Source organism: Pangasianodon hypophthalmus, chromosome 26 (genome assembly GCF_027358585.1).
Source record: "Pangasianodon hypophthalmus isolate fPanHyp1 chromosome 26, fPanHyp1.pri, whole genome shotgun sequence".
Lineage (NCBI taxonomy): Eukaryota > Metazoa > Chordata > Actinopteri > Siluriformes > Pangasiidae > Pangasianodon > Pangasianodon hypophthalmus.
Window position 1 is genome coordinate 4,554,066 of NC_069735.1, and position 25,898 is coordinate 4,579,963.

A 25,898-nucleotide genomic window follows, 5' to 3' on the forward strand; every position below is an offset into this window, starting at 1 on the left:
GTCAAGATTTCAGAAATGCATAATGTGTTAAATAATTAAATACCTAAAATATATTGCAACACTCAAAAAATAAATAAATATATAATCATCACCTAAAGACCACAAAATTAGATAAACAAATGAAAATTACAAAATCCAAAAACTACTAAGTAAAGAACAAGGCAATTCATTTGTCTTGGAGAGTTTTGGTAGTTGGACAAATTCAGTCATGTAGACAATTTCCCATTGATGAGAGGCGCAATTCAAGCAGTAAAGGGAATTGTACTACTTAATCATAGTGTGACACAGATCTGTGGCATCGTGAGCTCAACATAACAAAGTGTAGATGTGAATCATTGCTGTACAGTTAGTTTAAAATTCATGTGACATTCAAAAATACTGTCCTTTCCCACATATTGTCAAAACGTATAATAGTCACAGCAGTTAAAGTTTCAGTGACAGAAATAATCTCCCTTTCCCTGTCCCAATCCTCACATATTTCTCACATTGGAAACGGTTATCTACATCACAGACACACTGTCTGCACCAGTGTTCCCCGTGAAATTGGCTTCCCTTCTTCCTTTTCATCCTTACTTGATGAGCTTTCATATTTTAAGTCATAAGTTATATACTGTACATGTATCATTTCCCTTGTCCGCCGATGATGTCACTAACACTACTGTAGTAACCGTTTCAAACTAGGAAGTGGAATTTTATGTGGCGAACAAAGACGAGCGGAATAATACAAACAGTGAAACATCCCAGTGTTGTTACCAAATATAAGCACAAGTAATGACTGATTGAAAACATTCCAAAAAATCATTCCCCACACCAATACATAACCTCCACCAACCTCGACTGGTGACACAAGCAGGTTGGGTCCATGGATTGATGCTGTTAGTTCAAATTCTGACCCTACCATCTGTGTGCCTCAGCAGAAATCAAGATTTATCAGACCAGGCTACATTTTTCCAGTCTTTAACTGTCCAGTTTTGGTGAGCCTGTGCCCACTGCAGCCTCAGCTTTCTGTTCTTGGCTGACAGAAGTGGAATGCAATGCCTCAAGGTTCAAAGTGTTGTGTATTCTGAGATGCTTTTCTGCTCACCACAATTGTAGCAAGTGGTTACCTGAGTTACTGTAGCCTTTCTGTCCACTCAAACCAGTCTGGCTATTCTCCGTATTCTCCTTTTTCATCAACAAGGTGTTTCCATCCGCAGAAATGTAGCTCACTGAATTTATAATCTTTATTGCTTCATTGTGAGTAAACTCTATAGACTGTTGTGTGTGAAAATCCCAGGAGATCAGCAGTTAAAGAAATACTCAAACCAGCTCATGGGGCACAAACAATCATGCCATGGTCAAAATCATTGGGATCACATTTTTCCCCCATTCTGATGGTTGATGTGAACCTGAAGCTGCTGGCCCATATCTGCATGACTTTATACATTGCACTGCTGCCACTTGATTGGCTGATTAGATAATTGCATAAATGAGTAGGTATACAGGTGTTCCTAATAAAGTGCTCAGTGAGTACTATATATATATACACACACACACACGACACAACTTTTGTAATTTTGTCTCTGTACACCACCACAATGGACTAGAAATGAAGCAATCAAGATGTGATTGAAGTGTAGACGTTCAGCTTTAATGCAAGGGGTTTAACAAACCTAACGCATTAACCATTTAGGAATTACAACCATTTTTTACAATATCCCTCCATTTTCACAGGCTCAAAAGTAATTAGACATTAAATCATAAATATTAGGATTATTTTTAATACATGGAGGCAAATCCTTTGCAGTCAATGCCTGCCTGAAGTCTGGAACCCATGGACATCACCAAATGCTGAGTTTCCTCCTATGAGATGCTTTGCCAGGCCTCTACTACAGCTGCCTTCAGTTGCTGCTTTTTGTCTTTCTGCATTCAGTAAGTGAAAAGCATGCTCAGGTGGTCAGGTGGTCAGGAGGTCAGGTGACAGACTCGGCCATTTAAGAATATTCCATATGTATGTTTTGGGTCATCAGTTTTGTAGCATCTGACTGAATCTGAGCAGAAAGAATAGATCTATACTCTTCAGAACTCATCCTGCTACTTCTATCAGCAGTCACATTATCAATAAATACCAGTTCCATTGGCAGTCATTCATGCCATGCCATAACACTGCCTCCACATGTTTGACAGATGATGTGGTATCCTTTGGATCATGAGCCCTTCCTTTCCTTCTCCATACTCTTCTCTTCCCATCATTCTGGTACAAGTTAATCTTGCTTCAGAACTGGGCAGAATTTTTTTAAGAACTTTTTTTTTTTAGCAAAGTTTAATCTGGCCTTTCTGTTCTTTCTGTTACCAGCAGTTTGCATCTTGAGGTAAACCATCTGAATTTATATTCATAAAGGTGTCTCTTGATTGTAAACTTTGACAGTGATACGCCTACCTCCTCCAGAGTGTTCTTGACTTGGCTGGATGTTTTGAAGGGGTTTTTATTCACCAAAGAAAGCATTCTGCAATCATCCACTTTAGTTGTCTTCCGTGGTCTTCCAGGCCAGAGCTCGCCCGTGCATTCCTTCTTTTTAAGAATGTAACAAACTGTTGATTTGGCCACTCCTAATGTTTCTGCTATCTCTCTGATAGGTCTGTTTTGTTTTTTCAGCCTAATGATGGCCTCTTCCATTTGGATCGCATAGTGAGAGTTCCCATGAACAGCTACCAAATGCAAATTCAATGCTTGGAATCAACTCCAGACCTTTCACCTCCTTAATTTTTCATGAAATAATTAGGAAACAGGCCACATCCGGCCATTAAACAGCTTATCAGTTAATTGTCCAATCATAGTATTTATTTTTCATCATCCCTGTTTATTCAATGGGTTTTAATAACCAAATGCTTCTGAATCAGTGTTGTCAAGCTATATGCCATGACTTACCTACTCCTATTAACACACCAGATTATTTTGAAGGCAAAAATTTACCATACATGTTATCTTACAGCATATAACCATACCATTCTATTGTCCAATTATCAATGTTTATTGCATATCAAAACCACAAGCTGTCTCTAGCAGTAAGATACTATTCACAGACAGAAGATATAGTAAAATAACAGCCTGCAAAAATGCAATATTTGTAACTGTTTTTTTCCCTCCTAAAATACAACACACCATTTCTGATCTTTAGGAGTCGCAGCATTTCATAGCCAAAGCATGGACTTTAAAAATGTACTTAGAAATCATCCAAAATAACACTGACACACTAATACAGAAAAATTACTGACCTGAAATTGTGATTGCATTATTCAAAGCTTTTTAGTCCACAGCACAAGAATAAGGGTTAAACTATGACTAAACTATGCATCTCTACTAAACAAAACATTTCAAATGTAAAGGAGGTTTGCAGTAAACTGTAAAGAAAAAAATAAATAATTCACATTTTATGACTCTTATGCAACAATAAAATTTATAAAGTCATATTAACTGAATCAAAGTTTTACATGATTTAACACTTCAGTAATTAAGGAGGCCAAATCATCATGTTAATAGTCTCTTTATGCTCATCACAGCATCCTGTTGGGGGAAAAAAATGAGGGGAAAAAATTCCACTCCAACCAAAACTTGTACCTTACCTTAACTCAGCGGAAATTATGCACTCTTCCCAAAAAAAAAAAAAAAAAAAAAAGGCAGTTTGATATTATTCTTTACTGTGTTACCACACTTCAACACTTCAGAAGTTTTAACACAATTTATGCCAAACCACACATGTCCACCAAACGTGAAGCGCTAGGACAAAAATAAGGTCTGAATGAAGTTAGACAGGTCAGAGTTCAGTTCTCTCCTGATGAAGAGGAGCACTCCTTTGTATCTCCTCATCTGACGTATGTCCCTCCTCTTCAGTTTTCTGCTTGTCGCTGTGTTCAAGCTTACTTTTCTTTTTCTTTCCCTTCTTCTCTTTGTTTTGGTTATGCTCACCACCTTTGGCCTTCTTTTTGCTTTTCTTTTTCTTTTTGTCTTGTGCGATGGCTGCAGGATCTCCTTTCTTCTCATGCCACATTTCTTTTAGACATGCTTCAAACAAACAAAAAGAGTGGGAAATGCAATTACTTCTTCTATCTATCTTCATTTTGCATCCTGGATTAGTTGTTATATCTTGTGGCATAAATGTGTGACATAATGGTGGGCGAGTTTCATTTTAAGTGAATCGGACATATTGGCAAGCACAAACTAACATGAACATGTGAAATAAATAATTAAATACAAAGAAATAATTAGGAACAAGAAAACAGAAACCTTTGAACTTTAGCCAGTAATTTGCAAATGGTTGAGTAAAAAAAAAACTTTGGGCCTCATTTATCAATGTTTTAGTAAAGCTGTGTGTAAATGTTTGCATAAGCCAAACCGAACTAAACATTTGCGCCAGATTAACCAAAGTTTCAGCAATGTTGATTTATGAAAGAAAATCACCTTTAAATTATCAGGCACACCAGGGAGTGTATGACCCATCCTCCTTTTATACAGTGGCATTCTTAATGGACTGGTCTTATTTTATGGATTTATGTTGGCTTGCTCTCTTTATTTTTTTTCTTATTTAATATTTCTTTAGTGAGTACCAGTAATATCAAATGACTGGGTTTCACAAAAGTTGCATTAAAAGTTTCATTTATGTGTGTAACTGTGTAAAATACACATGCTATTTACACTTGACAACATAATCCATGTATATAAGTGCAGTAAATCATCGCAAATTATGTGATTTGAAGCCGATCAATTTTCTTATGCACAAAATTGCACATACTCAAAGGCATGAGTAGGATATGAACTTTTTTTTTTTTCGATATTATGGGATTTCTTGCGTATTTCTTACAAATAAATCTGTTCATACCCAGCTTACAAAATTAAGCTTGTTGTGTTTTGAAGAAGCATATAGAAAATAATTATTTACTCGCTCTAGTAAGTATTACTAATGTGTTCTTTTAAGGATTTCGGAGCCTAAACTTTTTTATATTAAATATAATCCCTTGTACACTGACATTCATGCAGACCATAAATGCAATCCTTGGAAATCCTTGAGCCATACTGTTAAGGTTGAATACTGGTACAATGAATTAACATCTGTATTAGCGCTAGAGGCATAAAGAAGTTATTTGAGTTGTAAAATAAGAGGAACAGTATGAACTTGGGCATGTGGAGGACTAGGGGAAGGTCTTTACATAAGAGAGGTTGATCAAGGACACTGATTTTAGTGCTTGGCTGATTTGTAAGAAGGCTCATTCTCAAGTCTTCATGCATGATCTGACCTTGAGTCCCTGTGACCTGTGGCCTACTGAAGCCTGAAGCCACTGGTTATGAATTAGGAACCCTTCTTTAATTTAAGGAAATGGATTAGGTGTTTCATGCATGTGTGCATATTAAATATTTTTAATTATGTCTATGAATGCAAAAGAACTTTATGCGCTGTAACCTACATGAGTCTTGTCCTTTCAGAACATGTTTCTCACACAGGTATGTCATTAGGTCTTCTTCCTGGCTGCCTTTATACCAGTCTTCAATGACCTCTTCATACTGCTCAACCATCACATCACACTAAAGAAGGGAGAAAAGCAGAGTCCTAGCAGAGCACTACATTATTGTATGATCATTTCATACAGCTGCATGTCATTAATACAGACATGCACACACAATAGCACATACTCTCACTTCACTTCATTAGAAACATCTGTACAACTGCACATTCATGCTGTTATCTAAGAAGCCATTCATGTGGCAGCAGCACTATGCAAAAAAAAAAAAAAACAAGCAGATGCAGGTCGAGAGCTTCAATTAATTTTCACATCAAACATCAGAATGAAGAAAAAGTGTGATCTCTGTGACTTTGACCATGGCATGGATGTTGGTTCCAAAAGGGCTGGTTTGAGTATTTCATAAACTGCCGATCTCCTGGTTTAGTAGCAGCTATCCTCAATTTTATTTCCACTGTAGCTGCCGGCTTGGGTGTAAAGGTGTTCTTTATGCACACATATAATCCAATGTCCACGCGTTGGAGATGCGTTTGGGTTGTGTTCCCATTTATTGACACAGTTGAAACATTTACAATATATACATGATTTTATCTTAGAGTTTCTGTGTCTGTGAGCATTTGCATGAGCATGTGATAAGAACTGTAGGTTCCACCACCCAAGCCTCCTACTTCCTCTTCCTCCCACTTCCTCTTCCTCCACCTGATATAATACCCCTTTCTATGCATATGCTTCCCCCTTAGTGGTGACAACCCCAAATACATGCATTACACATACATTTATATACAGTGGCTTCTACACCTGGGATTTTCACACACCACAGTCTCTAGAGTTTACAGAGAATGGTGCGAAAAACAAAAAAAAACATTGAGTGAGCAATAGTTCAGTGGGTGGAAATGCCTTGTTGAAGAGAGAGGTCAGAGGAAAATGGCCAAACTGGCTTGAGCTGCCAGGAGGAATGTAGTAACTTATATAATCACTCTTTACATGCCGTGGTGAGCAGAAAAGCATCTCAGCATGCTCAAAACATCGAACCTTGAGGTGGATGGGCTACAACAGCAGAAACTTTGGGTTCCAATCCTGTCAGCCAAGAACAGGACTCTGAGGCTATCCTGGACACAGACTCACCAAAACTGGACAGTTGAAGATTAGAAAAAGAAAAAAAATCATTTGGTCTTTTTCCAGTCTTCAACTGTCAAGTTTGGGTGAGTCTATGTCCATGGCAGCCTCAGGTTCTTGTTCTTGGCTAACAAGAGTGGATCCTGATGTGGTCTTCTGCTGTTGTAGCCTGTCCACCTCAAGGTTTGACGTGCTATGCATTTTAAGATGCTTTTCTGTTCACCACGGCTGTAAAGAGTTCTTATTTCAGTTCCTATAGACTTCCTGTCAGCTCAAACCAGTCTGGTCATTCTTCTCTGATCTCTCTCATCAACAAGGTGTTTCAGCCTGCAAACCCTCCACACACACGCTGTTTCTGTGTAAACTCTAGAGACTGTAATGTGTGAAATTCCCAGGAGATCAGCAGCTTCTGAAATAATCAAACCAGCCCTTTCGGGGACCACCAAGCATGCCACGGTTAAAGTCACAAACATCACAATTTTCCCCATTCTGATGTTTGATGTGAAGATTAACAGAAGCTCTTGACCTGTATCTGTATGTTTTTTTTTTGCATTGTGCTGCTGCCACATGATTGGCAGATTAGCTAACTGCATGAATGTGCAGTAGTACAAGTGTTCCTCATAAAGTGGACAAATAGTGTACAGGCATTTTTCGTTTACGTATATATATGTTTGTTTCATACATACCTGTTTCTTGAGGTCAGATACTTCAGCACTTGTCTCATTCCACAGCTCATAAGGAATGTCCATGACAACCTTCACTCCTTTATGGACCAGGTTATGCAAGGTCGAAAATGTCTCAGACATACCCTATGCACGGAGAAAGAGAAAATCAAACTGTACTAAACATCAAACTGTTGGTTATTCTAACATACACCACCAGACCTGCTACATTATACATATTTTATTATGAAAAATCACCTACAAATCTAAAGAAAGTACAAACACTTCTTTGTTAACTAGGAAAGTGAGGAGAGATTCACTAATCTATGTTTTCGTTACAGTCAAAATGTTACTTATCTTTTGGAAAAAGTGAAGGGAAGAAATTTCATTTATACCAGCAAAACATTTAGTGTAGTAGGTTTTACAGATCTTTGTGAGGCTTCACTATCACAAGTAACAAAAATACCCAAATGTAGTTAAGATACTCATGGAAGAAATCTAAATGATACAAAATTTTGAACTGTACCTCCATTTTGGCTGTTTTCAAAAGATTTTTCTGTTGATTTGCCTTATGTTTTGAATTACTGTTTTGTTGCAGGACACTTGAACATTTCATTTTTATGTTTTGTTTTTTGTTTTTTGTTTTTTCTGTAGATAAATACTAAAATGCATTTTGCTTTTCTCCCTACTGAAAAAACCATTGGGGATTTCTACAGAACAACACAGGTGGAAAGTTTATGATAAACTTTTGTTTACGATTAGATTTTTTGTTTTTGTTTCTAGTATGTTTATTTTATTTGTATTTTTACATATTCTGTAACATTACTGCAGATCTTGTTTGCAACTGAAATTTAAACAAATGTTTTACAGATTATAGAAATATATAGTTTCATTAATCATAGTTTTGTAATGTTTCTTCTGTTGTAAAGAGCTTTTGTATACACGGTATAGATCAACCAAAGAATAATCACATAATTACAATAATTACAATACTAAACTAATAAAAATATTCTAATAAACTAATAAAATAATCACAATAATATACAAACTACTGAGCAAGTACCTGTTCACTAGCTAATAGATTTATGTAAAATAATAGATCAGCATTAATGCCAACAGCTGTTAGGTTATTGTGCTGTGAATGGGAAAGTATTCTTGTTACAAGAACACTAGTGCTTAAGTTTTTGTGGAATGAGCTTATGAGTGTTTTGTCGTTGTAGAGCATTTTGGGCAGGAAATGTATGGCGTTATCTTGGCGCCACAATTCTGCGCCCGAGCGAATATCTTCCAAACAAAAGGGCTTTTTTGTTTTTGTTTTTGTTTTGCACAAGCAGTACAACACTGCATTTCGTTTTCTCAAAGTTCGTAATCTCTCGCGTGTCAACAAATTTCTACACAACATTAAGTTCCTATGTGTGCGAAACTATATATAAAAATGAGCTGTTCTGCTAAATTGCGTGTTTCTACAGAGAGGTGTGAGGAACGTTCTGGAAAAAAAGTGACTGTGGTGCCAGAAAAATGGGCGACACCTGTAAAAACTGTACGTCCTGTGTGTCTCACCTTTGCAAAGCGATTGCTGCCATCTCTCTCTTTGTGTAAATTATACTGCAGGATCCTTGTACATACATTTTCCATTACCTCTATGAGCCGAATGTCACTGGAAGAAACACACACACACACACACAGTCTGTCCACTGAGGTATAGTGCTTCACAACTTATTACAGAAACCATTTGTTTGTATTAGTAAAGTCCTGCTCTGGAAACATGGTAAGGAAACTTTACACTTACGATTTTACATATTTGATTGGTGGTGCTCCTTTATCGTCCAAGAAACGGTAGTTCGTCTCTATCACTTCTTTCGTTTTCCCCGTTTCTTCTAAGGCGGATTTCATCTCAATGCTCAAAAACTTACATACTGTAAAATACAAATGAACAGGGGCAATTAACGTGCCGAAACTTCCACAACCGCTTTTAAATCACTGAGGTGTTCAGTTAAAGAGGAAGCAGTGAGTCTGGTAGAAGCCTGGCCCCACTTCTCCTTCTGAACATCTCTGCTCACCACAGCGTCTACTCTCAGTAACCTAACGGTCACACGCATTTATTCAACAGCTCCTGGTAAAACTAACACACTAAACACAATGTTCATATAGTTTACCACCATGTACGAATGGCTTTAATGAGCCAGGGATCCTGCACTGGACAAACCTACCTTCACATTTATTCGGTAAATGCACCCAGTCATCGTCGTCACTTCTTCGAGCCGCTTGTGTACTTACGAAAGCTAATGCTATAAAAATGAACACATTCATTTCAAACACTGTGTCTTCTGTGGTAATATATTTATTTATAATACAAACAAGATAAATAAGACTGCTGTCATCGGCTTCTAAGCACTCCCTGCTTCTGCAGCATCCACTTCCGCCGTAGTCCTGTCCAACACATCAGACCAATCAAAGCAGACGAAGTGTCAATGCAGAGCCAATAGAAAATTGCGGGAGGGCTACGCAACCCCTCCCCCCTCTAAGGCTACGAATCTCGCGAGATTTATGTAAAATGATAGAACACCTCCAGGCAGGAGAGCGGGGCTGCTTCCCGCTTACCTCGTAATCGGAATGACGTTATTTTGGACCTCGGCGCTTTCGAAATACGAAGTGGAAAAACATGGACGCCTCCAGGTTCTGTTCGTCTTTTGTGAACATTAAACTAGCCAGCTAGCTGTGAAAGGTGATGTATATTTTCCTCCTCAATACAGCGAACTGTATATTCAGTGTTAATCATTTAACAAGCGAATATATCTGTACGTTGTTTAATCAAAAGCAAATAATTGTATATACAGTATAACTCATGTAAAGGTAAGAAGTGCTGCTTTGTTTACTTCTGGTGTTGTGCACAGCCATGTTGGTTTGACGTCACTCCCTGAACTCGTGAGTCCCGAGTAGGAAATTTCGAATTTTCTTTGTTTTTTTCCTGGTCAGACGTCGGGAATTCAGAGCTCCAGCCTCTAGTCGAATGCAGCATTCTCATGCTGTAATTCATTGTACTTGGAACTCGGAAAAGTGTCTTCCTTGTCCTGTCCCTTTTCACATATTTTTTGTACTTTTGGGTTTACATCAGAATAAATAACTGCAATTTAAAATGTAGATGTTTTATATTTGCTGTAAAGAAAACTATATTCACAGAATAGCATCAGCCTTTAAAGTGTACAGGACATGCTGGAGTAGAGCCTATCTGCATACATTCGATTAAGACCAGTAAGAAACCATTTAACAGAATTCCATCCCATTTGGAGGCCAAGCTTTTTTTGGAGTTAAGCCCTTCCCATTTGAAGTTGGTCCGGTCTGAAGGAATACCTACTTGGGGACAAACCAATCACCAGTGGTGTGGACTCAAGTCACAACCTTGCTGACTTTCGACTCAGCTTGACAGAATTAAAATATACTTGGGACTCGACTTTGACTTTGACATTGACATCAATGACTTGTCAATGACTTTGACATCAATGACTTCACCTCGACTCAAGCCCTTTGACTTGGAAATACTTGATACATTTTCAAAACCAAAGATAAAATATATATATTTAACAGTGTTCAGTGACTCAACTATTCTTCTTCCCAACAAACAATTAATTTTCAGCAAATCAGCACCAATTTTCATTTCCAAGGTCAAAGTTCAACCAGTGAGACAGCTAATCAGCTTGGACTTGACTACCACAAAGTTGAAAGACTGCTCATTCCCCAACAACATTGGCACTTTGTGGTAGTCATGCTCCAAAAGATAGTAGCCTTCACCTACAAAGATTATGTTGTTTGCAATAACAAAAAGGCTGCAACATATAGAACTTGTGGTTCAAGAATATCAGACACAAAGGCACAGTTTTGTTCTGCATTTGAAGTTGCACAAAGCAAATCCCAAGGCAAAGCCAAACTGAACTTTGCTAGATGGGTAACCTTAGTGAAAATAGTCTACACTTCATCTCATATGAAATTATATAATATATAATTAAAGTTATGCATCTTTCAAATATGTGTATATTTCCATTGAGTTATAAAGTTTGTCTAGGAAGTGATGAACACCAATTAAAAAAAAAATACTGCATTTTTTTATGTAAATTTACAATACTAATATTACTCTGTCATTAAATTTGGCAAAGTTCACATTATGACTTGTTTAGGAATCAAAACTTAAAGTTAACAACTTAATTTGACTTTAATTTGAAGTTTTCCAAGACAGAATCAGTGAGGACTCTTGGTTTCTCTCCATATTTTGGGCTTTTCAGGTGCAGTGACAGCACTGCTTATACTGCTAAATAGTTTTTATTCTCATAGATGTGAGTTAAAAATACTTTCACTTCTGCCTTTGAGTAATTCTTTTTTGGCCAGTACTAGTCTTTGCCTTTTATGGAGTTTTGTGGGTGTTATTAAATGCAAATCAGCTGTGCCAGCCATGCGCCTGGTAATTTATAGGTGATTGCCATTTATCAACATACACATGTGAATACAAAGAAAATTATATGCTTCACTCATTCTGTTGGTGGAGTGACTGGCTGACCTTACCATATACTTCAGGTGTTAGCTGAGGTTGTACAGTTAATAAACTTTATGAAATTTAGCTAGTGCTAGCTGCCTTGGTTTATGCCATCACTTCGTTCACTCACATTGGTTCACTAGTTATAATATCAGTACAACGAACTAGCACAGACATTGAAATTAGCAGAAAAACTGCAAAGTTAACATTGAAACAAGACTTTGTTTTGCTACAGAACTGTGAAGAGCTTTAGGTGTGTGTTGGAAAGTTCATGCACATTCATGAGAACTGTCATGTCCAAAACTATCAGTCACCTCATCAACCACTCCCTTTTATTTTTCATCAAATAAAACACATTTATCACAAGGAAAATATTAGGGGGATAATTTTTGGAGATGTGATTTAAAATGTAAGTTTAGGTTCTTTCCCCTTCACTAACATAGGAATGGGTAGGGTTAAATATTGTACTGCAGCCAGCCACTAGAGGGCCCCAGAGACATTTTGGCTTCACTTTTGCCTCCCTGTTACAAAGTCCACACACAAATAGTATGCAGTCGTTGTGACACACTGGAAGGGGTCTCTGTGGAAAGATCTGTGTCTGCCTTTCAACATCTAGAGGACATTCATCGCACATTTGTGCATATGAGAGTAAAAACAAGATCTTCCCCTGAAGGGAAGTTTTTAAATGTCAACAAGGGCAGGTACTCTTAGAAACAAACCAAGGGTAAATAAGTTTGTCTCACAGAAACCTTAGCTGCTCAAAATAACTGATGAAAACGAGGCTTCTCATGTGAACAAGGAAAAACTGAAAGTGAGGTTATCAGCTCACTTTAATAAAGGCATTTAGTTCTTTCAGTTAATCCTTGACACTTCATCATTTTGGATCTGTAACAGCAACAACTGCATGGTTTCAGTATTTTCATGTGGACTTTGAGTGAGAACGTTTGTCCACTCTGAGTTGAAATGAAGGGAGGAGAAGTCTTAAACACACAGAATAATGCTCTGGACATAATTTGTAATATAATACAAATTATGACTGTCATCTTTAACTGGAATAACACCTTTAATGACTGTTATTTAATGTTTTTCACAACATCCAATTTAGCTATGGTTTCTACTACAAAAAGAAACATCTTAATGAACAGTGAGCTTACAAATATATTGTGTTACCAGATCACAGGCAATAAAGTGACTCTCTGATGATAATAATAATAATAATAATAATAATAATAATAATAATTATAATATAGACCATCAATTAAAGAAATAGGCAACACAAACATGAGTATTTTGAGTAGTATTTGAATTTGCATATCGGACATAGTATTCCTCTTGTACTACAACCAAAGATTACAGTTTTTCATTTATTAATGAAACACACATTGCACTTTTTAAATGTTCAGTTCATTTAATGTTGCAGAACATCCTCAAGACTCAAGGGGGGCTGACAGCATCCAAAAACACTCTATGCCTGTGAACCCTCTAGATCTGCTCCTTTACCTAAGAAAAAAACTGTTCACAAAAGGCTTGACTAAACAAATATGTTTTCAGCCTAGACTTAAACACTGAGACTGTGTCTGAGCCCCGAACACTAATTGCAAGGCTGTTCCATAACAATGGGGCAAGAGTCCTTACTAGAACCAGAAGATATGACCACATCACCCCAATCTTATCCTCGAATATTTTATATTACAAAGAAGAGAAAGCTCTACCCCGTGCTGTAGCCTTCAATATTTGAGGTACCAACAAATAGCCTGTACCTTTTGATCGATGTAAGCGTGGTGGATCATAAAAGACCAAAGGGTCGCTCAGGTACTGATGTGCGAGACCATTCATTGCTTTATAGGTCAGTAGTAGTACGAAATTTGATTGGGAGCCAATGCAGTGTGGATAAGATAGGGGTGATGTGGTCATATCTTCTGGTTCTAGTAAGGACTCTTGCTGCTGCATTCTGGACTAACTGGAGCTTGTCTGTGCACCTACTGGAACATCCAGACAGCAAGGCATTACAATAATCCAACCTAGAGGTAACAAAAACATGAACTAATTTTTCTGCACCGTGTAGTGACATCATATTTCTTATGAAAGAAGGCTATCCTAATAATATTATCTGCATGAGCTTCAAATGAAAAACCGAGCTTCAAATGAAATCACACAAAGGTCTTTTACTGCTTTACATGATGAAACAGAAAGGCTATCCAGAGATATTATGTAATAGAAAGCTTACTTCTAGCTGCATGTGGTCCTAGGACAAGTACTTCTGTCTTGTCAGAATTAAGTAAAAGAAACTTAATAAGCATCCAGTGTCCTTTACACAATTCGTAACTATATTAAGCTGGTGTCTGTCATCTGGCTTTGCTGCAACATACAACTGTGTGTCATCAGCATAACAGTGGAAGCTAATACCATGTTTATGAATAATTTTGCCCAGAGGTAGCATATATAGAGAAAAGAGCAGTGGGCCTAAGATAGAACCTTGCGGAACACCAAACATTACCTTAGTTGGTGTAGAGAAGTAGTTGGACAATTGACAGGAGCTGAGGTCAGGGGTTTGATAATTGCTAGTTTGAAAGATTTAGGTACATAGCCAGTGCTAAGGGAAGAATTGATTATTTTTAGAAGAGGTTCAATTGCTTCTGGAATTATCTGTTTGAAGAAACACGTAGGTAAGGGATCTAGCATACAAGTTGATGATTTTGATGAGGAAATTAGTGAAATTAGTTCTGTCTCGTGGGGGAGAAAAAACATTCTAATCTTTGATCTGATGTTATATTATTATCTACAGGGTTAGTTATAAAACTGTCTGGTTTTAAATTAATAAATCTGAGTATTATGCCTGATATTTTCAATTTTACCACTGAAAAACTTCATGAAGTCATCACTGTTATATAATGTTTGTGTGCATGTTTCTCTTGTGGGCTAATTCCTAGTTAATTTTGCTACAGTATTAAATAAGAATCTAGGATTGTTTTTGTTATCTTCAATTAGGGTGGAGAGATACATCGATCTAGCAGCACTAAGAGCACTATAGCTCAGAATTCTCTCCTTCCATGCTGTTTGAAGGACTACCAATTTCGTTTAGTGCCTTTTACACTGTAATTTTCAAGTGGTCTGTTTTAAGGTGTGTGTGTGTGAGATCATTATACCAGGGTGATAGCTTTTTCTCTCTAATTATTTTTCTTTTAAGTGGAGCTACCTTATCTAGCGTGTAGTGGAACATTGATTCTAAGCACTCGGTTGCCTGGTCAAGTTCTTCAGGACCAGACGGTGATCCAATCATGGTTGGTACCTCTGGGAGATTACTGATAGAACTGAATGCACGTTTGATGTGGTAGCGTGGCAAGGTACATATATTATGATTAAGACATTTTAATTGAGATGAGATAATGATCTGAGATAGCTTCAGACTGTGGAACTGTGATTATATTTTCTATATGTAATCCAAATATTAGTATTAAATATTTAGTATTACTTATTAATTCTTAATTAATAAGTGTGTACAGATTTTTTTTTCTGGCATTTCCTTAATTTACTTTCCTGGTAACTTTAGCATTAGTCTCACTGATTGGGAAATGAAGTAAATAAGTTAATTCCCATTTGTTTTTGTGGTTTTTAACAGTAGCAAAAGCCACATGGTTAGTCCAGTAGAGAAGGCCCTTCCAGTCATGCAGGATGTCTGTTCACTTCCCCTAAACATTGAAGTGGGTGAAGCGTGAAGTGGGCAGGAGTTATAATGTGACTGTTTGTCATATTGAACTTGTGATTACTGTAATAATTGAGCTGTAGTTTCATGTTGTTGAAAACAACTCATGTTGACATAACTTGATGCTTGGAAAGTACTGGGTACATATGACACTACACAACCCTGAATAAACTTCCATATAAAATCCCCTGAAAATAAAACATTGTAGCTTCTGATGCGAATAGTGGGGAATACCGCAGAGTCCGTTTTAGTTTCAGTTCTTTTCTCTCTCTCTCTCTCTCTCTGTCTCTCAGTGTCTCTCTCTCTCTCTCACGCTACCTTTAGATTTATTCTCTCTCCCTCTCCCTCTCCCTCTCTTTCTCCCTCTGGAGAGTATTCAGCTCTAAGTTTTACCCTGATTCATCACTGAGCTGTAAATCTCATGATCTCATCAGTGCTAAAGAATTTGTCCTTACTTTTGTTGCATTGTTATAAAATTACAATAAATTAACATATGTTTTGTCTGTCTGGTTATGATACCCACTGTCAGTAGCACTTTATGCCAGTTCTCAAGACTTCAAAGAGCTATGTTTTAGAAAAGATAAGCTATTCTTTAACAATTTCAGATCTTTTGAATTTAGTAGTTTTAGCAATTTATTGCACCATTTTTCTTAGAATTCAGCTCCATTAATGTAGTCACCTCCATGTGGAGCCCACTGGCAATATACAGTATGTCATTTCTGTTAACTGTTTACCAGTGGCCCCTAACAGCTCCAGGGTCCCTGAATTCAATGAGCTTGGTTTGATGTCTGTGTGGCAATGTGCATCTTGTCCATCTGGGTTTCCCAGGTTCTCCGTTTTGTTTTTGTTTTTTTTTCTCCCAAAATTTTCAGGTAGGCAGATTAGCTAAACTAAACTGCCCATAGGTGGAACTTGCATGTTAATTGTCCTTGTGTTTTATGGTCATCTGTTGTCATCTACACTGTAAAAAAAAAAAAATGACACTGTAAACTTACAGTAGCTATCTTCCTGGCATATGCCAGTAAGGTAGTAGGTACTATAATTAAAATTTATGACATTCTTACTGTAATGATTGTTTTCAGGAATAGCATGTTACACTGTGTGTTTAACAGAGAGCAAATGTACATTATTAAACGTGTTCAAGACGCAAAAGCTGGATCAATCAAGGGGCGCAGAGATAGCACAGGTTATCCCAGGAGGATGACTCTGGATTTCAAAAACATAAATGAAAGATAACCGCTGAGAAAGCTTGCTGGAATGTCTAACTGGGAGTTTCCTTATTAGCATGTGGGAAGCTTTGTAATCACTGAGTCATTAGTTTCATTTGCAGTTCTTATATAGACAGAGCATCAGATTGCCTTTAGTTTTAGAGTGTGAATGTGCTGGACAGAAGAAAACACGATGCTGGATTATTCAGTTTTCTTAAGCCTGTTTACACTGGGTATTTACACTGTTCTAACTGACTTAGCTGTTCTATAGCAATCCTGAACGTATACTGACCAATTGGCTACATTTGGATTCTTAGTATTATTGTTATTATTATTATTATTATTATTACAAAGGAGCATAATGTGTATTATTGTAAGAGTCATCGTAATCGCCCTTTGTTTGACAGCTTGCTCGGCGGGGATACTGAAGAGAGGGGACGTGAATGCGTCACTCGGGGAGGACGCGACGTTGTCGTGCGCGCTTCCGGGCGCCGTCGGAGTGAAGCAGGTCATATGGCAGCAGCACAGAGACGACGGCACGCTGCGCACCATCGTCACGTTCACCGAGCGCTCTAAACCCCAAGTGGACGATGCGTTCGCGGGGAAAGTGCACGTCACCGTGGCGTCAGTCCACACGACAACCATCGTGATCAAGAATGTGACCTTCGCGGACGAAGCCTGCTACGTCTGCACCTTCAGCGTGTATCCGTCCGGAACCGAGAGGGAGACGGCATGCCTCACTGTGCAAGGTAGGAGCTTCTGGATTACAGGAATGGGGACAAATTGTGCTGCAGTTTTTAGCATGGGGAAAGCTGCTTAGATCAGGATTGCTAGAGTAGTAAAAGTGTTTACAAAGTTCCTAGAAGCATAATAATAATAATAATAATAATAATAATAATCATCATCATCATCTAGGGTTGTGCATGTGTTTACTGTGTTTACATGTGTTATTATGCTAGAAGCATAATAATAATAATAATAATAATAATAATAATAATAATAATAATAATCATCATCATCATCTAGGGTTGTGCATGTGTTTACTGTGTTTACATGTGTTATTATGCTAGAAGCATAATAATAATAATAATAATAATAATAATAATAATAATAATAATAATCATCATCATCATCTAGGGTTGTGCATGTGTTTACTGTGTTTACATGTGTTATTATGCTAGAAGCATAATAATAATAATAATAATAATAATAATAATAATAATAATCATCATCATCATCATCATCTAGGGTTGTGCATGTGTTTACTGTGTTTACATGTGTTATTATGCTAGAAGCATAATAATAATAATAATAATAATAATAATAATAATAATAATCATCATCATCATCATCATCTAGGGTTGTGCATGTGTTTACTGTGTTTAAATGTGTTATTATGCTAGAAGCATAATAATAATAATCATCATCATCATCATCATCATCTAGGGTTGTGTATGTGTTTACAAAGTTCCTAGAAGCATAATAATAATCATCATCATCATCATCTAGGGTTGTGCATGTGCATGTGCGTTTCAAGAGCATAATGCTAATGCATATAACATGTGAATTCGACATTAGACCATATTCACATTCTCACTGTGTGCTCCTGTCCTACACTACACCCTTCATGGTTCTTTGGTTGTCGCTTTGGGCAAACCCTACAACGGACTGGTTCCCTATCAAAAGGATCCAAGTTGAACCCAAATTTTAGAAGCCAAAAAAAAAAAATCATCTTGAATTGTCCAATAAACCCTTGAAGAAACCTTATTTTCAAAGAGTGTACTTTTTAATACTCTTTTGCTGTGCTTTTCTAAAGATGAAGGTAAATAAGACCAATAAACAAGCATTTGTTATTTCCCTTTAATCTACATTTTTAATGAAACAAAGCATGTTGTCTGATCATCCAAATATCTTAGTAAATTATTATATGCCATGGTTATGTGATTGTATACAGATCAAATATAAAGGGGCTCACTGCAGAATTAATGCTCCTTCAGTAGTAGTTCAGAGGTCTTACAAATCAGAAAATCTGTAAAGCAGTAATGTACGGTTAAATTGCTGTAATGGTACTCTAAGGCTTTTAACTTAGTTTTAAGTGAAGATGATTTATTGCTCCAATACAGGTTAAAAACTCCAGAAATCATGTGTTTGTCACTAAACAAAAATTAGTTACAGTCATAAAGGGAAAATTGGGGTGCAGTTCCAAAAATGTTTAGATAAAAGGCATCTTGCCACTATGAGCACACGTATTTCTTTTCATAATAAAAACAATTAGAATATGTCAGTTAATAACCTTATTATCTGTATGCAGGTTTATCAGAAATAACATCACAGCCTCCAAGTAAGCCTAAGGGGAAGGACACTGTCGTCTCTTGCTCAGCCACTGGTAAACCTACCCCGGTGATCACTTGGTGGTCTGGAGAGAAAGAACTGAGCAGTTACTTATCAGAGACTTCCACAGTACAGAATGAGGACGGTACAGTCACAACTACAAGTAACCTCACAATTCCTCAGTCGCATTTCAGTGAAAATGTGAAATGTGTGGCTAAAAGTGGCAGTATAGAGAGGAGTGAAAACATCACTGTGAAGAAGCAGCTTGAAAGAGGTAAGAGCAACATTCAAAATATTCATCATGTATACATGTACAATTTTGCTAACCAAAAAAAAAAAAAAAACCCCCGAAAAAAAACCTGTGTACTTCATTTTCCACCCTTCTATTTAAATCAGTTTTTTTTTCTCTCCTTTTTTTAGAGACTCCGGTTGCATCCAGATGTTATGTTTTTTCTGCTGTCGCCATGATCGGCTGTTTTGTTGTTGTCAGCTGTGTTGCTGTTCTTTATCACCGGAAGAGGAAAAGTAGGTAGCATGACATTTCTCTGTCACTGGAGGCCTCTTAGGGCTTTTTTTTTGTTTTTTTTTTGTGGTAATGATGGTCACTGAAATCTGAACTAGACTGAATTAGAGTTGAACTGAAGCATTAAAAACCTGGAGGAAACTGTGATTGAAATATTCAGTTACAGAGAAGTTTTTCACATGATATAGGATTCTAAATGTGAATATAAACTTCGATTTGCTGGGTCTGTCTGATAACTATAGTCCCATATTCTATTTTTACAGTTTGACAAAATGATTAGCCTGATTTCAGTAGTTTGGCTAAGGACTACATAAAATCTGTTTGCATATCCAGACTTGTATAGTCTTGTGTAATTGACTGTTGCTGATGGCTGCATTCTTCAAATATTAAAATATAATTTAAAAGTAAAATACACTTGATGTGTAAATTTGATGTGATAATATGAAATGGAGGCATCAGTAGAAGTCATGTGGTGTAAAGACCCTGACACATCCACTTGACCACACCGCAAAGAATGCACCTGGAAGTGGCAGTAGTGTGTGTGTGCACGTGTGTGTATTACAAATAGTAAAAAAAATATATATATATAACATGCAATCTACTATGTATACTGACATAATATTTAGTACCATAATATGTTGTTTGAGGCATAGCCAAAAAAAAAAAAAAAACTCTAGCCATTTTCACATTTCCGTTTCTACTATCCTGGATGTATTTGGTTATTTTTTTTTTCCCCCTGAACTGTGGTTTGAAACGAACAGAGTTAACAGAGCTATTTGTAATTGAGCTAATCTTCACCTGTTTTTTTCCACACCCTATAATGTATTGTGCCATGAGCAGCCTTTTAATTGAATCTTATCATATTTTTTGCAGAACATCAAAAACACCTTATTGTCATCGCCTGATATACTTGGACAGTTGAAAGTTTTCATCAGTTCAGTTTGTACTGCGTGTCACGCTTCACTTAACCTCAGACCGAAAAGCACTTTATACACAGAAATGTATTTTTGTTTACTTGTTAAATTATTGTATAAATGTATTTAAATCTAAAATAATTTTTAAATAAATAACTAAACTGTGATGTGTATTTCTTATATATATATAATCTCTTCTATTGAAGCATGTGTTCAGTAGACAATCTGATGGATTTGATCTAAACTGGATCATAAGGTTCTGCATAAACTTTTGGAGACCATGTCAGTTCGAGTACACACTGTCGTTAAACAAAAAGGGGACATACTAAATACTAAGAAACTCTCGAACAGTCAGTTCTCATAGTCGATGTGTTGGATGTGGGAAAAATGGGCAAGCATGAAGGACCTGAGTGACTTTGACAAGGGTCAGATCACTATGGCCACACGGCTGGGTCGGAGCGTCTCTGAAAAAGGCTGAGAAAGGCTACAGTAACTCAGATAATCACTCTGTACATCTGCGGTGAGCAGAAAAGCATTTCAGAATTGCTGAGGTTGCAGTGGGAACAGGCTCACCAAAACCAGACAGTTGAAGACTGGAAAAACATAGTCTGGTCTGATGAATCTTGATTTCTGCTGAGGCACACTGATGGTGGGGTCAGAATGTGGCACCAGTAACATCAATCCATGGACCCAACCTGCCTTGTGTCAACATTCCAGGCTGGTGGAGGTGGTGTAATGGTGTAAGGAATGTTTTCTTGGCATACCTTGGGCCCGTTAATATCAATCAATTATTCTTTCAATGCCACAGCCTATTGGACTATTGCTGCTCACCATGTGCATCCCTTCATGGCCACAATTTACCAATCTTCTAATATCTATTTCCAGCATGCTAATGTTCTATGTCACAAAGCAAAATCATCTCAAACTGGTTTCATAAACATGACCAGAATCTCAAAATGAATGTTTCCAACATCTCATTGAATCCATAATCCAAATCATAGCTACAGTGGTCATGTTAAAAAAAAAACAAGACAGGATCTAAAATGGAATTCATGTGGTTTGCTAAATTCTTCCCACTTCTCTTTAATATCCATTTTTATCGGAGGAAAATTCGACAGATAGCAAAGAACACATCTTAGCTAAATAAAGGTAATGCTGCCCAATGGACTTTCTGGGTGGACTTATAGGTTGAAACTTTCTGCTGACATGCACAGAAAATCCACATACAATTTCAAAAAAATAGAATAAAAAATTCCTGTCACCCAGTCATATACACTCTATGCAAGTCTGGGTACACATCTGGGTACTTCTTTAAATACATTTCAATCTAGTTAAAAGAAAGATAAATAAAATGTTATTAGTAGCCATGTCATATTTTTTGCATTGTTCCTGGACACTATGACTGGCACCAAAAATTCCTAGAGGAAACTCAGACAGCCAGACAGACAGACAGACAGATATCAGACTTTCTGTACTTTAGGCCTACATGAAACAACAGGTCTAAAAATTATGTAAATTGTGTATGTATTTGAAATAAATTTCAGATTTATTTGAACTTGACAGCATAACCCATAAATAAAAACACAGTAACTCATCCCAAATTATAAGATTCAAACCCAATCAATTCGAGGTGTACATTATTTAGATTATGTATATTTCGTCTTATGCATAAATATACACAAACGCAGGAGTACGATATGAAAGTTTTTCCAAATTTACGAGATTTTCATGAATACCATCACAATATTACTCACTCACTCACAGTAACCGCTTTATCCCGGTCAGGTTCCTGGTGGATCCGGAGCACACACACACACTCTTAGGATTGAAAAGAGGACGCTGGTGCTGTGAAGCAGCGAAGTGACCCACTGTTCCACAGTGCCACCCCATAAAATTACTATTAAATAAAACTCTAAAATCATAGCACGTAATCATTCTAAGCTGACTTCAAAATATGTCAGCAAGCTATTTTAGATAAGCATTTTGAGAGATCAATGCAAAAATGTTCAATTTTCTGCCTTCCATTTTTACTGCTTACCTAAAGTAGATGTTTGTGGAGGCTTATTTTATTTATTAAGAAAAATAGATGACATTGAGGGCTAAGCAACTACAATGTACAACTACAACTACAAAAAACTGCAACGAAGGTCATCAAACAAGACCTGCAATTTACAATGTAAGAAAAACTGTACTCAATGCAGCAGAAGAGAAGATAAGAGATGATAGGAGTCTAGGAGACTGTGAGCAGCTTTTCGTAAGATAGGATACCTTATCTCTAACAAGCTCTTATGTAAGTAGCTCCATATGATGGAGTAGTCTGACATCTACACGTGGTCTGATGTCTACGAGGTAAGAAGAAAAAGAGGAAAGATTGCTCTATGTCAGTGGTATTTACTGCAAATCTGTGCCATACAGTATATTCACATCATGACTGACGATCTAGGCATGTGAAAGTATCCAGGAGATTCTCACCTGCCCTTGCAGTTAGAAGGGGTGAAAAAAGAACAGTATTGTCTTACTGTGATGTGTAAGGAATAACACATGAGAGAAAGAGAGAGAGACAGAAGTAGATGTGAGTATGGGAATGACTGTTTGTCATTGCTATAATGTAAGTGATAACAGGAATGAACTTCAGGGTGGAATACACTTTGGGGTGGTTCATGGTGGGCTGTATTAACCTGACACCCCTGAAGGTGTTATTTTTGTATAACCGGACAGTCCAAAGTGTGTTATTCCATTTATACGGCAGAGATTTGCCAATGATTACATTATTTCTGATTTATTTTTAATTTATTACAGAATGACACACTTTTTATGGTTTATAGTGAGATTTAATGGTGAGAAAACAAGACGTGTGTGAGAAAACAACTGGTTATTTATTGTTCCTAACTTGTCTCCTGGACATTCCACAACATTAAATCTAACTATAAACCACTATAATGAGCAACGTGTCATTCATTAATAAATTCACATTGTTATCTTTAGCAATAGATAACCAGTGATTCCCTCAGCCACATCTGATTTTCTTTCTCTCTCTTAACAAATATAGCTTGGCATTTTACTCCTCTCTGTCCTGAAGACTTTTCCGTGTTGGGAAATTCTACAAAGCCCTGTGACTATTACAAAGTGCTGACACTTGAGCCTCCTTCCCTAAATATTAAATAAACGTTTCCTAACAAGAAACTTCACCAATGATCAACGATCATATGTTTAAGTTTGTTACGCATCACATTGATTAAAATGCATTTAATATTAGGTTTAGATTATGTGGAGTCCCTGTGTATGATCCTGTGTATGCTGCTACTATAGAAGCAATAACATATTACTGTATATAAACCTATTGTTCGTGGTACAGCCGCAACTACTGCCTGTACGGTTATACGAAGATTATGCATGTCTTCTGACCAATCAGATTCGAGATTTCGACTGCACAATGGTATTAAGACCATTTTCTCTATTCAAACACAGGTACAATTTGGAATTACGCACCAAACATTCCAATTTTGCACTTGAATCACCTTGCGCTGTTTGAATCGTTCTTGCTTTCCCTCATCCTCCTAATATCCTTCTTTACTGAGAAGAGGTAGTGAGATGTTTGTGGAGCTGATTAAAATGCCAGTTTAAATATTGGTCAGTATGGTGGTCCTATGTGATTCCTATGAGATCACTATGTCTCTTTATGTCTCACTGCCAGATTCTTCCTGTTACACTTGCAGCAGCAAAGAAACAATATTAAATGCCTGTCACCATGTTTAGTGAACACAGATATTTCCATCCTATTGATTGTTGCTGCTCGGTAATCATCCATTTTATTTCAAAAGGAGAGTAGCAAAATCACAGCGTTGTTCTTTGTCTTTAAAAATGTTGCCTAGTAATAATGTTTCATCTTTACAAACAAAGATTATTCAATAAAATATGCCGCTCCATGCTGAAAAGCGTCTCTCTTGGTTTTATGCCTCCATATCGGCGGATGTCACAGTCCGCTGCAGTAGTAGCTTTGTAACCTCAAAAAACAGAAAACAGTCTGCTCTCTGCAGGTAGTTTTTTTGAGAGGAAGTGACCCTGTGGGTGGTGGAAACTCTATCATATAGCCTAGCTGGAACAGAGCAGCCATGTCAACAAGAAGTTCCACTGCTTTGTTCTTATTCCTCATCACTATCTCTACGTTTCCTTCTATGCTTAAAAGCACAGGTAAGTCCTGCTTCCTGTTTAACCTCCAACCTCAATAATATAATTATAACATGGCAAAAGATATAAATTGTAATATTCATTTGTGGTTCTTGTGTGAGTTTGGGCTAAAATGAGACACTGTATTGTTCATGACACTACTATAGTGCAAGTGAAATATTCAAGAGATCCAGTAAGGAGAACAGAGGGACAGCCCTTGACCCTCAAGTGTACAGCAGAGTATGAGGAAGAGAACTGTGGAAACATCAGGGTCTCATGGTGTCTTACGTCGCAGGAACTTACTGATCCTGACAGATACTTGATCCATATCAATGAGACTAAAATCGGTGGGAATAGGCACCGAGATGCTTTTATTACATTTACACAGCTGACAGTCAACAGCACTGGCTTTTATCAGTGTAAAGCTGTATGTCAGCACACCGGAACTACAGCTATAGGACATGTCATCAGTGTCAACGTAACAGGTATGAGCTTTGTTATCAATAGTTAAATCTCTAACAGCTACAGTAAATAATTTCAGAATGCCAGCATGTTCAAGTAATAACAATGCATCTAAGATTAATTAAGAGGGACTGTACATTGTGAATCATGTATGTGTGTGTACATGTAGGTTGGTCCGTGTTGTTAGAGCTAACTGAAAACAATCTTATAACAGGACGAGGTTGATAAATAATTGCTTCCTGATATGTTTCCTGATGAACCAAGACAACAAGGGCTACTGCCTGCTAAAACAGACTTTATTCTTTATGAATATATAAAAAAAATTAAAAACCAGGGACATGCCATGAAATTAAATTGGATGAAATAACAAACAGCTACAAACATTGTAGTTAAAAACAATACCCACTTTCCAGAATATTTAAAAAAAAAAGTCAAATTACATGGTAAGATGGTAGACTTTTTTCATTTTTTTTTTTTACAACACTACAATGTAATAAAAATTTTAAGATCACTCATGGATCTATCTTTTAAGATGCATACCATGGGTCACCTCCGTTAATTGTTCTCTTTTATTTACCTTTTGGGCTTACAATGAATCTATCCTTTGAATTATTGTACTTTTTCCAAATGATCTTATTAGATCAGAAGGAGATAACAATATCTGCTTCACAGGTGATGCTAATAAAGGTCTGAAGACTCTGAATCGGAGTGACCGACACAGTGTGGATGTGTTTCTTCTGGCAATCAGTGTCTTCATTCTTTTATAGATCCATAAAATGTGCCTACTTCTACCA

The 25,898-nt window shown here is 37.0% G+C and overlaps 2 protein-coding genes across 3 annotated transcripts; one reads left to right on the plus strand and one right to left on the minus strand.

Moving 5' to 3' along the window:
• Positions 1-2,987: 2,987 nt before the first annotated feature.
• On the minus strand, positions 2,988-9,713 carry cnpy3 (canopy FGF signaling regulator 3). The gene is made up of 6 exons (XM_026928684.3): positions 9,482-9,713; positions 9,061-9,187; positions 8,832-8,928; positions 7,296-7,418; positions 5,440-5,557; positions 2,988-4,042 (listed from the first exon to the last, which is right to left on the minus strand). Exons 1-6 carry the CDS (start codon positions 9,579-9,581, stop codon positions 3,795-3,797), a joined length of 813 nt encoding a protein of 270 aa, XP_026784485.3. The 5' UTR covers positions 9,582-9,713; the 3' UTR covers positions 2,988-3,794.
• Positions 9,714-9,846: 133 nt separating this feature from the next.
• Positions 9,847-24,567, plus strand: LOC113535386 (OX-2 membrane glycoprotein). 2 transcript variants are annotated; one of them, XM_053230050.1, is made up of 5 exons: positions 9,847-16,940; positions 17,115-17,456; positions 19,019-19,312; positions 19,459-19,563; positions 22,261-24,567. In XM_053230050.1, exons 1-5 carry the CDS (start codon positions 16,877-16,879, stop codon positions 22,296-22,298), a joined length of 843 nt encoding a protein of 280 aa, XP_053086025.1. In that variant the 5' UTR covers positions 9,847-16,876; the 3' UTR covers positions 22,299-24,567. The 2 variants fall into 2 exon arrangements, with proteins under 2 accessions (XP_053086025.1, XP_026784436.3); XM_026928635.3 differs by lacking the exon at positions 22,261-24,567 and adding an exon at positions 20,435-22,244.
• The last annotated feature ends 1,331 nt before the right edge of the window (positions 24,568-25,898 follow it).